Genomic DNA, 13,476 nt, shown 5'->3' on the forward strand with positions numbered 1-13,476 from the left:
TAACACATACTAGTATCACTAAATATCTTTTGTTATCAGATATATAAAAATTTCACATATTCCAAAATAAAACATCATTCACAACTTTATTAGTCTTGAGAATATTATAAAGAAAACAAATTAATTCCTACCTTTCTCCGCAAAAGCAAGATTATAATGCACACTGTTCCAATCACAGAGAAGACGATCACAGCCTGGGTCAAGTTGGTACTTTTCACATAAAATGGTTGACCAATTGCTGTATAGTAAATCACACTGATGCACCAGGGCAGTCCAAGACCAAGGAATACATTAACACTGTTGCTCCCTGTAATGCACATAATATGTACAGCATTTAGTAAAACCTATTTAAAATTTCCTAAGAATACTATATTGGTGGCATTCATGTTTATGTCACAAGAAGTCTAGATACTGGCAAACAGTATTGAAGATTATAAGAAAACTTACCATTTTAATAGTACTGTTACTGTTTGACAAGTAATTTTGCATAGTTTGCATAGTAACGTTCACCACTTCAGTTTCTGGTCATATAAGCACGTATGTGTACTTGTGTCATACTAATACTAAGTAAAGTAAAGAACTACATATCTATAATTATATATGCTTTACCTGTGACATTGCCAATTGCTGCATCCGCACCTTCATCTTGCAGTGCAGCAGTTCTGCTGGCAAATGTGTCTGGGATGCTGGTCCCCAGGGCCACTATAGTGATACCAGTTACTGCAGGCTTGAGGTTCACTACACAGCCAAGCAGACCACCAAGCTGAAATATATCCATTGTATTCAATTTACTGTAAAATTACATGCATGATCCACACTTGGAGAATGGCTAGCATACAGTTAGTCTTTATCTATCTGATGGAGTACCATGCAGTTTGACTTGTATCAACCACAAAAATGATAACTTCAGTTTTAATGCATGCCTATTACAAATCAACACATAACACAAATAAAAATACACGAATATTTTAATAAAAAAAGGGAGAAATATTTTATGTTTGTTAAGAGATTCAAATATAGGCTCTTCAAGCTGGTGATATTACTCGTGTTTCAGTCATCCAAGTTTTCATAAAAGATCTGCTATCTAAGTGAGCAGCATGTTGAAGAGCTTATATCTCTGCAATATGAATTAGGCCTTTCTTATGTTTACCTTAAATGCTACAATAATTCATATCAGTAATTAACATAAGGTACATGTACGTACTGTTTCTATAATAGCTGTCAGGCCAGCAATGTACAATATGGAGACAACAAATGTTGGCCAAGCACCCAAATACATCCTGAAAATATAAATAAAGTGTTCATTTTTTCCAAAGCCTGGATTCATTCAAAAACTGTGGCACTGTGATGAAACCAATGTTTAAAAGACAGAAAATTAAATAAGAAAAGACCTGGGAATAAGTAAATTAAAACTAAGAACATACAGTATGTAGTAACAGCACTTTTGTGCAAAAATAAAAATAAAAAATTAACACTTACTTTGGTGGAATAAAAGCATGCAAAACTTTCCAAAAAAAAGTGAAGAAATGCATGAAATAATCCAACCAGATGGGATCCTGTTCATTACCATCCTCGTCCTCATCACCACCAACCTCAAATGCACTGGAATTATTGCAATGAAATATAAACAATTTTCACAAATATAAGTAATCTGAACTTGCTGTATTAGGCTTAATATGGGGAATTTTTGGATTTTTATCTGATTCTGATTTGGAGCATTTTCATTATCAAACACAGGCATTTATCAAAATAAACTTTAATTGACTTACGCTCTAAATTGTCCACCCCAATCAAGTTCCTCCTCTTCATCCTCATCATCCAAAGCATCAGCAATACGATCACCAAGTGCATCTAAGAATAGAATTAACATACATTATTTGGCATACAATATATATTGTAAAATCAGAACTCATCAATAAAGAACAGATAAGAAGGATTTATTATGGACCATTAGATTAAATTTTTCATCAGCTTATTTTATTCAAACAAAAATGTCCTTTACTGATATACACATAGGTAAATCCAAGAGATAGTTTAAGGAGACCATGCTTCTATTTTCAAAAACAGGAAAGCAGATTAAGCTACTGCCCTTCCCCAAAAAACTATTTAATTTTTCAAGATACAGAATCACACCATTTAAAATATTAGTTTGCACTGGAATTCTTTTTTTTTTTTTTTTTTTTTTTTTGGGGGGGGGGGGGGTGGAGGGGGAAAGGGGGGAAGAGGAGGTGGATGGCATAATTATAATTGGGGATCCTTCTTAATATCTTGGATCTATTAATGTACATGTGGATTTTTAATCAAGTGCATCCTCAAGCATTTGTTAATAGTCTGTTACTAACATTATTAACATAATTGTGATTTTAAAAGTCACTCTCATATTGCATGCAATGGTAAGTAGAAATGTATGACACCTAAATTAAGACCCAATCATTTATATACTGCTTTCAAATAGACTTATTTTGGTAATGCTTTATTGGATAATTTTAATGTAAATTATGCTGGAAGTTTTAAACAGTAGTGCAACACATTACATACAAAATCACTTTAAATGACCTGGTTTGCCTTTAGTCACTACTGATGCTGTAACTTGTGCATTAGTCTGATTGTCTGTCTATCTGTCTGTCTGAATGAATGTCAAATTTCGCAAGATGATCACAAACATAACCGAGTTGGAACAAAGACCAATTTATTAGATTTGGTTTTGATTATCTTTCAGTTTCAACTTGTTTAATTTTCACCTAACATTATGCTCAGAAAATTCTGAGAAAAAGCATTTCATCATTGTTAAATTACTAAAAAAAAGAACATTTTCCCTTAGCAAAGGTACATGTATGTGAATGTTCCCAACACCTATGAAGAGTCACTCAATCACTCTGCAAGTACACAATTTAACTAATCTATTCAAGCAACTCTAGTTTACCACTGGGTTTTACTTTTGAATTGGTAAACCATAAAATTTTATCTCTACAACTGCATATACAACTGTACCAGCAGACTTTAATGCAAAAAAGCTACATGTATACTGAAGACCCTAAAGACAAAAGATGCTAGATATATAGTTCCTCACAATCTAAGCAAGCAGCTGAAGCAGAAGCAATGGTCTACATGTATCAAAGGTTTGCATTTGATTTTTATGTGAATGCACAAATACAAAATATAGGCACATGTGACTTCAAGGGTCATTTTCTATTGGGTTTGAACAAAAATGTTTAGGTTAAAACTTCATGAAGCAGACACTTGTATCCCATAATCCCTCTGTAATTAATATCTGAACCTCTCATTGTGCTGACCACTTTACTCCTGGTAATACACAGAGATAATATACAGCAGGGAGTGTTCACCTAAGTGTACAAGTAAGTATTTAAGTTTAAAAAAACTATAGCAACCCCTATCCACCTACCCACAAAAAAAAAAAAAAAAAAAAAAAAAAAAAAAAAAAAAAAAAAAAAAAAACTTGGCTGCCACAGCTCTGATTTTGAACAATCACAAGACAGGTGATATAGGGTGTTACAGGTATGTGTCACACGGAAGTCCTCAATGTTCTGTGAAAATGGCATATTTATAACCCATGGCTCTAAGTACGTGTACATCACAAAGGACAATAAACATTTTCAAAAGCAAAAAAATATATCTGCATAATGCCCCTGGTTGAAATAGCAAAAATGGAAAGCAAAAGTAATGCATGTGTCAATTTAAATATTTTGCTGTATGATTTACATTCAGTTTGATTGTTAACAGGGACACATTCAGTTTTGAATAAATGGTTTTCGAGAAAGTAGTCACAAAATGGAGAAAATGCTTGTTAACTTGCACAGTTTCAATACACATACAACAGATGGGAATTAATATGCACTGCACATGCCTGTCAATATACATATACAACCACATACAAGCACAGTAAGCACAACACTAAGTCTGGACTACCATATAGGGAGCACACATATCAAAGCAGATATTCCATTACCTGAGAACCCTCCTTTCTTCTTCCCTGGAGCACATGCAAGTGCAATAACAAATACATGCTAAGCTCTAAACACTTATCATAACTTAAACTGTTTTAGTAATTATATCATTTTAGTTCTAACAAGTTATTGTTTTTTTCAGCTTTGGAACATAAATATAATGGTAAGACCTTGTTCAAAATGCCAACAGATCTGATGCTTATGTTTCACATGGAGGTTTGAATAGAAATCATCCGAGGCTCTCAGCACGATGTGACATCATAAAAAATAAGAAAAAAGTGTGAGAATCTGCATGAGGTAGGCTGACCTTTCAGCAACGAGGGTGAATTTTGACATTGCTGAAGAAAACAATACAAATGTAACACATTGTGAATAATGAATATGCACTGTTGTGCAAAAGACTAATTCTATACGGAACTTCAAATGGAACAATCAGAAAAACACCCATGTCTAAATTCTTTCACTTTCTGTTGATTGCCACACAACACTTGCCAGTGTGCCATTATTCCTGACCACATATGCTTCTTAACATGCTGTAGTTCTCACTTAGTTTTATGCAAAGTTCTGAGACTTTGGATGATTCCCATTCACATGTAATTAATAGACAAACAGGACAAAAGAAATGGGCTTAAAGAATCAAAACTTTCATTTAAGGTTCTCAAGAACAAGGACTATATTTCTAAATACTAGGTGTGGTATTTTTACTATTTTCACTACAGGAGAAAAAAGGGAGAGAAAATCAATTTTAGTATTTTGACCATACAAATATGCAACAGTTCATTTTCTAAACAACTTGTAATTGGGTGATTTGCAGCACTTGCAACTATGCAGAGATACAAGTAATCAGAAGCTACTACATGTACAGTTTACCATGATATAAATTTATATTGTTTGCATGCATCTCTTAAATCAACACTAAATACACTACAAGCTGCACTATTTATTTTGATTCTCATATGCCATAAATTTCAGTCAGTACATTATCCATTATTGTCACCATCAATTTTCTTCGTTCTAAAGGAAATGTTTTCTATAATCAAAGATCAAACATGTTTTTTTTTAAAATAATTATTGGTCACCATTCTAATACTCTAAACAAATGGCACATGACTAAAAAAAAGCCATCTGTACTTTGCAATAGCAGAAAGGCCAATAAAAAGTGAAATATTGATTATCAATGAGTTTTTAATGAAAATATACTGACTGATCACTCCAGACTCAAACCACATAAAATGCATCCATCTGTGTTACTTAACTGTTAAGTACAAAGTACCTTTTAATTTACAAACAAACAAACAAACTGTCACAGAAAACTAGACAATACCTGTTTTAAAACAAACACTTGTCACTAACAAGCAAACATATACTTATAGCAAGGCAAATATGTGCCAAGATAAAGGGGAAAAGGAGGCAGATATTTAGACATGGAGTGGTGCATTGATTGACAGTTGAAGGGATGTGGCTTACCTCCTGTAATGCTGGCAATGGTTGCACTGTGTTCACCAATTCTTGAACCAACACTTGGATTCTTCAATGCAATAATGAAGTTCAAGTTTCCCTACAGAATACATAAAATGTTTATAAATATGTAATTTGTAATAATTTCTCTCAAGTTATCAAAACAAGAATATTATTAAATCAAACTTAAGCTATACCTACATAAACTCACAAGCACTAAAATATTTTTCCATGCCTTCTCGGGCTATTTTATTGTAGCTTATTTTGTCATATTTCAGCATTAAAAACTTTAAACCAATTCAGAAATAGACTAACATGACACAGACATATTATAATATGTAATATATTAATAATAAATATTATAACTTTAATATCTATTATAATAACACATCAATCTAATTTGTTGTCTATATTGATGCAGTAACTTAGACATTTTAATTCGAATGTGTTAGAAGTTATTTATCTACAGTGATGTAATTACTGAACAGGTCCTTTTTTAGAAAATAAAATTCATGGAATGCCTTATGCTCTATGTGCATGATTTTCTGAAACATCCTAATCCATACCAACCATAAAACAAGTTTCTAAGATATAAACCAAATTTCTACCAAAATTAACTTCAAGTAAGAATCTAATATAAAATCTTATAAAATGAATAATTGTTAGACAGTAAAATAATTAAATAATAAAACTTAATATAAAAAAGGTTTAATGTTAAATGTAATTAAAACACAACCATGTCAGAAACATTCTTTTTATGAGGGCTGTTCTGATCACTTTCATGAAATGCCATGACAAAACTGTTAAGGTAGCTGTATTACCACTGCTGGGTTGACACACATAAACTGCTGCATATTGTGTATAATGTTGTGGATGAAAGCACATTTCAAAAAAGCCTTTTTGAGTTGATGTTTGCGATATTGGAGCCGACATTCAATAAGATGTGACAGCACAAAAGAACATTTGCTTAACCCAAAAAGGTTATTGTTAAATATACACTGTTAATGTATTAGGAGAAACATGTTTCCTTATGAATCATATAAAGACAATGGTGGTGATTTTTTGGCTGAGCTAGTGTATTATTAATAGCATATTAGAATTTGCATGCTGAATATGCTGCATTTCTGCAGTATTTAAGCAAAACACTCTCCCACCATAAAAAACATATGAAAGATGAGTGTACCTGAGACTCCTAAAATAACAAAAAATAAATGAACACAATCATAAACTTTTTACATTTTCAAAAAAGTGGCATAGTCACTTCGGTATTTTGTAACCACAAAATATAAAATAGATCAACAGACACTTGAAAAAGAGAATGATACAAAAACAGCTGACTTAACATACATGTAAGCAATCAACTCTTACAGCCTTTCATACCATGGAAATATATTTGAAATGCAGGATTTTACAAAAACTTCGAGCCAACACAAGATATTACGAAGTCACATTTATCAAATACCTTTGTCACAAGTACATATTTATATACATGCATCCACTTGAAAACATTGAGAATTGAACAACTGACTCTTACCTTTGGATTCTTGTTGACATCCACTGTAACAATTTTGCTCGTCTCTCCATGCTTGAATACAAGCACACCGTTTTCGGTGACGTAGTCAAACCCAGGACCTAACTCTGGTCCACCCTTAGCAGTTCCATCACTGGAAACAATGCATAATGGGTCAGAATTAATTATATAAAAAGTTATAAGCATGTATGTGCTGTCTATTGTTTTTAATTGAAACATATATCATGATGGCTCTCACAAAAATTCTTCTTGGTAAACACATTATTTATTGCCTAATTTGTATGTAAACTTGATAAAATTGTTTGCTTCGGTTTGTATACAATCAGCATTTTTCATATTTTCAGTACACTCATTTTACTGATTATTGAAACCCTTCTGTTATATTGACTATGTCATATTGACTTACATGGTGGAATATTCGATGGTCACCTGGCCATCACAGCCATGCTCTCTAAGGACTGTAGCGATCAATTTGCCTGTCTCAGGGTTTGCTGAGTAATGGGGCTTTTCAAATGTCAATTCACCAGGTTCTAAAAGGAAAATATGATGGTAAAGAAAATATAAGCAAGAACAATCTTTGTTTGGTTTCCATTTCTTTCTCAGAATGATATCAGCATGTATTTTATTTACTAAGTAATTTATATCAGATAAAAGCTAGGAACTTAAAAACTTTTCTGATGTACTCACCATCATCATCAATGATGGTAACCCTGGCAACACTTGGGTCTCCAAGACCTGCTTCTGCTGATGGGTTTTTCAGAATAACATAGAAATCCACATCAGCCTCATATTGATTGTCATTAACAATAGGCACTGTTACTGTCTTACAGTACTCATTTGCAGCAAATGTCTGGAAGTAAGAATTAAACAAATGTGATTTTTAATAAAACAATTAATAGAGTTGGCACACTAGCCGTACTGTAAAGCTTACAAGGCCACAGACATATGTATTACTTACAAACATTAATTTGTATATCTGAGCCCTGTATACTTGCCAGTGAGCCTTTGGTGTATTTAAAGTCCTTGTCCAATTTTCCAGACCCTTCCCTGGTCTCATATTCCACTGTCACTTCCCCCTTAATAACATCTTCCTCCCCATCATCAGGTGGTCCAAGGAAGGTGGTCTCTGTATCTGGAGTGTTGATGGAATGGATGTCAGTGTTGGTGCCGCCATTCTGAAAAATAAGAACCAGTTACATCAGGACCAATCTAAAATATTTGATAAATTTTGTGTGGGTGTGTGCTGAAGGTGGGGGGGGGGGGGGGGGCAAACAAAAAGAAAGATGATTAAATGAACAAATTTTTCATTCAGAATCCAGACCACTAAATCCTTTTCATTTTATCATATACTTTGCATTCTCATGCTATATAAAATTCATTAAAAAAACATGGCTGTTGAAATATAAAAATAGTAACTGATTGAAATGAAAATGCAAGTTAAACTTTTCTTCAAAAATCAAATTCAAATCAGTAGACCTTTGACTTCTTACAAGGGGATTTGTTTACTTTAAAATGAATGTGTTGATTGTGAAACTATATCCACCAATAGCAGCACACTTAAGTACATGGTTACTGTAATGTGTGTCTAGACTGTGTAAATATGTCACTTTGCAATTTGGTCAATACATGTAATTACACAGTGATATTGTTAAAAGTAGGCACAATACACATCTAAAAATATATCTTCCATCCAAATCAATTTAAATGAAGGGCTGGTAACAGAGAATGATAATTATAAACATTTCAAAGATTAAAGATTATTAAACTAAAAACTTATAAAGTAAATACTTTTCAGATACTAATACAACATCAAGGAATTAAAGACTCAAAATATTAGTGGAGAACAATAACGATAAAGACACTACAGAGTGAAAGAAAGAATATTAATCATTTAAGTACGAAATAGTAAAATATTAAATCATTAAAACCACTGAAAGTGGTCCAGGTGCACAAAACTTTAGGGGAAATTAATTCCTGTAATGACAAATGAGTGACAATTAACATGAGTTTTTAAAAAATTTGTTGTATTCAATTTCAAACTTTTCGTCACACGTTCAAAAGAAAAAATGCAGAATCCATAATGTTAAGAAAACTCTGAAGTAATTGCAATTTTTCACAGTCAGTTTTGGAAATGTTAACTTTGTGTTATGAAAATCTTGAAAAGAGAAACTCACAATTTAACTTAAATCAGGATGTACATATATATATACATATACACAAGGAGACAAATGGTACATGAGTATGGGCAGGTGGCTGTGCCATGAATTATCAGATTACACATACATAAGCAACAGTGAATGCACAACATTCAGGGATAAATGGCAAGCTGTGCACAACAGTTTTATACCTCCACAATGCCCATGTCATTATCACTAAACTGGTTAGAGCTCCACTGTGCTGAATGCTACAATAAAATATCACAACATAAGAGAAAGCTAGAGTTTTGTGCAACATACCATAAAATGCACAGGCATGCATTGCTGACTGTAGTTATAGATGTTAGTTTTCTGTATTTTCTCTTTCAGTTTGCAGAACATGCATATTTCAATTAATACGCAAAAAAAGGTTTGTGGGCATTGTTATAAGTGCAACAGACTTTAGATTAAAAAAAAATGAAAACTTAAAGCACTAAGCATATCATGCCAATTTTAAAGACTAATGTTCTTCATTAGTTTGGGTCGAACAATTCCAGAAAGAGTACATACATTAATATATATGAGTTTTGCTTCTGAATTAATAATTAACATAACTAGCAAAAATAAATGTACTCTAATGAACTCCAAGTTCCTTGAGAGGAATTACTGAAATACAGTTAATCACTATCCACCCTGCACACATTTAATCATCTGGGTGATATATTTGGGTGAGGAATCTAATTTTTATTTCTACATACTAGTATGTAAGTAAGATGCCCAAGTGAAGTGACTTTCCTAAACTAGTCTGTTTGGTGCACATATTAATTGTTTAAACGTGAATTCTCCATGCAATACAGTGTATAATGTACTAATAATTGTACACTGCTCATGTATATGATTGATTTTGTATTATTTTACAATTTTATGAATTTACACCTTTATCCTTTTAAAAGTATTTTTCAATATCTGGACTATCAGATATACTTAAAGGAACTGTAATAATTTTTTAGGTATAAAATTTGCCGTTTGTGATGATGCTACCAATACAAAAATTAAGATGGCAAAGTGGCAATCAGTGAGAATTATCAAATCAAGCAATGTGAAAGTCTTTAAGTGCCTATGAAAAGTACCATGCAGGAGTAATAAGTCCATGATTCATTCTTAATGTGAGAAAAAGTAAAGGTACCTTATCAGATGCAATAGGAGCTAAAGCATTGCGTCGTTTCAATGGGCCATTCAAACTGAACATATTAATTATCCGAGGTTTCCTCTGATCAGCATTTGTTAGAAATAAACAGTACTAGTACAATGTAATGTTATTCAATACAAAATTCTTTGCAAAAGGCAAAAAATGGATGATTTTGAGCTTTTGGATATAAGCACCTTTAAAAAAGTCAAATAAAAGCTCAAATTTTGCGACATACATGTTAGTCACTAAGTGTCCTTACATGGTAACCATGCATTCACCTTTGTGAACTTGCAATACAGAAATAACTGTTACATTTAAAATAATGATTTCTCCATACAATGACAATCAATTGTGGCACTGTAAGTGTAGATTGAAAGTCAATATTTATGCAACAGTGAATAACAGTATGATTAATGAATGGGTATATGCAATGCACACATTCACATTACAGTGTAGGTTACAGCATGCTGAAGAAATTTTTTCAGAAATCTTTATATCCAATGCTTTGATGTCCCAACCCTGTGATACTCCAGGCCCGCTGGTTGCAAATTCACTTCCACTAAAGTAAACATTCTGGCACCTTAAGTATTGTACATGTACCTTATGCCAAACATACAATACTATTAGGCATATACTAGTTTGGTGTTAATGATGCATACAATATGGAAGACTACCTCAGTAATGGACAAGCCTGTGGCTAATTTGTATACTTACAGCAACTATAGCCCTCTTGGTTTTTGACCTGAAAATATAGAAAAAAATATGCTTGGAACAAATCTTGAATATTGGTAAAAAGCAGAATAACTTTGCCAACTAATACCAGATAAATTGAAAATTCTCTTTAATTCCTGATGCATTATGTAGCATTAACACTATTTCCTGTTACCTAACTTTAATGAGACTAAAGCTTATGGCAGTTGCTGAAACAATTCACATTTTCTTAAATTATTTTTTCTTGGTCCAAACACTAGGAACAAACGGCAAACCATGCAACAACTGATTTTTTTTTTCATTTTGATCATTTGACCATATCATCAGCAAGACATGGAGAGTTTTCAACTTGATAAACCAGCAGTGGTATAAAAAATACAAAAAACTACAGAATTAAAATATATTCTTCCATTTATATCTGAATATGATATTACATTGAGAAGAACATAAGAAAAATAGAGTTTCAGTTTATAGTGTTACAATGGCTTACATCATTCTGCGATGAAAGAGAACATCTATCTCTAAGATACCAGCACTCTCCAGCACTGAGTAGCTGTGGGCAGCAAACGTAAATTTACCAACCAGGTCTTCTGTAATGGAGGTACAAAGCATTGTAAAACAAAATTAAACTGGTACAATATACATGCATGTTCTCTTTGTTCTTGTACAAGTGTAATAATGAATTTGTGGTTTATTTAAAAATTATGAAAGTTTTAAGGTAGGCACACAGACCTACCAGATCATTTTAGTAACATTCAATACATATTCAATACACATTCCTTTTTCAGTTTTTTTTTCCATTTGCCAAAGCATCAGATGTATTTACCTGGCATTGTTGTTTTCAGATTATGAATGGACTGGACCCTGTCTACAATGTCTGCTAGGTTCCCTTTGGAGTCAGAGTGGTGGTGGTCATGGTGGTGGTTCTTCCTGCGGTGACCAAGGAGAGCACGGACAGCTGCATGACGGAATCTATAAAAAAAGAAAAAAAAAACGTAAGCATGGAACCCCTTAAAAATTATATTTTAGCAAAACCTTACCGAAACCAAGGCCTGTCTTCTTTCTTTTTAAAATAAATTTGTACCATGGTTGTTAACATATCTTTTCCTTTTTCAAAGCTGAAAATATCATTTTATATCAATGTCCATCATAAAGAAGTGTCTAATTTTCGCCTATTGTAATTTCTGAAGATAGGTAGTGTCATGTGCACCCATGTTGGAAAACATCATGTGCATTTTTCTTGCAATATCATTATGAGCATGCAAAATAACTAAATCTCCTGGTATTTTAGGATCACTTTTAATTAGTAACATGCATAGAATAGATTAAGTCTACACTCGAAAAGGTGGTCATTATTGATCATACAAGCACAACATAATGTTTCTAGATAGTTATAAAGATGGGGATTATGAAGGTAAATGTGACGCAGCCATGGTCATTCTTGGATCACAGACTGGGGCCATGAACAGTTTCAATTACTAATTTTATTGGATGTAGACTGACAATTTGCAGCTTTTATAACTTCAAAAATGGAAATCAATATTTTTTTCCGACATCCTTAACAAAAACCAATATGTGCGCAAAGTTTTTCAAGATATCAGCTCCCTTCACATACTCAAAAACTGAATATGAGTGACAAATTGTTTCACTAGCTGTGATATAAAATAAAAAATATTCACCATCTGCCAAATTAAGCAAGAACTGGCACATAAATTCAATGCTCACTTTGATAGACTGGTGAGAGACAGAGACACTGACAGCGAATGTAGGAATCAATTATCTTACACAAGTTGTCTTTCGGTAAGATATGAGGATATCTCCTGGGAATTCTCTGCCTGTGGTTTTAACCCTTTCCCTGGCCAACTTATAAAGCTGAAAGGTTTCCTTTCAGTAATTGATATAATATCAATCTACTATCAAAATGTTGCACATAGCACAATATTGAAATTTTGTAGAGCAATGTGAGAACTTTCAATGAATGTCAAGTGTTCTATATTGATCTGGGAATGCTGGTTTCTATGTCTATTACCCTAACACAAACATGACAGAATTTCGGGTGTTTTGATATCAAGAGAGAGCAAAGAGGTGACATATTTCACATCATTTGGAAGAGTTTTTTAGCCTTGTCTTTTATATAAATCATAAACCCAATGCATCATTTGTGGTTCTTATTTTTTATGACAATATTTTGTGGACACAGTGGCTTTGGTTCAAGGTACCATATAATACAACTGCCTTTTGAATTTTCGACTAACAAAAATTTTATAAAATCATTGATCAAGAAATAAAGACTTCAAAATTAAACCTTTAAAATATCTTTTCAAAAAAAAACAACCTTTTTCAGAAAGGAAAAAATAATGGATATATCTAGACTAACAAAATCAGATTTTTTTTCACATGAAATGTGCGTAATCCTCAATATTCCAGACAACAAAAGTACAAAGGACCAATCTTAAGTCAAACTCAGTAAAACTCTGAAAATGTTCA

General features: G+C 32.6%; 1 protein-coding gene across 4 annotated transcripts in view; it reads right to left on the bottom strand.

Annotated features, from left to right (window-relative positions):
• LOC106179368 (sodium/calcium exchanger 3) overlaps positions 1-13,476 on the bottom strand; it is a 30,139-nt gene that overhangs the window by 2,614 nt on the left and 14,049 nt on the right. For 2 of the 4 annotated variants that reach the window (XM_013562978.2, XM_087008165.1), the window contains 15 exons: positions 11,816-11,961; positions 11,480-11,579; positions 10,993-11,020; positions 9,302-9,358; positions 7,950-8,129; positions 7,642-7,804; positions 7,361-7,484; positions 6,958-7,087; positions 5,433-5,523; positions 3,968-3,991; positions 1,770-1,851; positions 1,480-1,602; positions 1,205-1,280; positions 610-763; positions 132-307 (listed from right to left, as the gene is read on the bottom strand). In XM_013562978.2, the coding sequence (XP_013418432.1) occupies positions 132-307; positions 610-763; positions 1,205-1,280; positions 1,480-1,602; positions 1,770-1,851; positions 3,968-3,991; positions 5,433-5,523; positions 6,958-7,087; positions 7,361-7,484; positions 7,642-7,804; positions 7,950-8,129; positions 9,302-9,358; positions 10,993-11,020; positions 11,480-11,579; positions 11,816-11,961 (1,654 nt within the window). The remainder of the gene's footprint in view (positions 1-131; positions 308-609; positions 764-1,204; positions 1,281-1,479; positions 1,603-1,769; positions 1,852-3,967; positions 3,992-5,432; positions 5,524-6,957; positions 7,088-7,360; positions 7,485-7,641; positions 7,805-7,949; positions 8,130-9,301; positions 9,359-10,992; positions 11,021-11,479; positions 11,580-11,815; positions 11,962-13,476) is intronic. The other 2 variants (XM_087008174.1, XM_087008170.1) reach the window with 2 other exon arrangements.

This window comes from Lingula anatina, chromosome 1 (genome assembly GCF_051362555.1).
Source record: "Lingula anatina isolate TDL-2025a chromosome 1, LinAna3.0, whole genome shotgun sequence".
NCBI lineage: Eukaryota > Metazoa > Brachiopoda > Lingulata > Lingulida > Lingulidae > Lingula > Lingula anatina.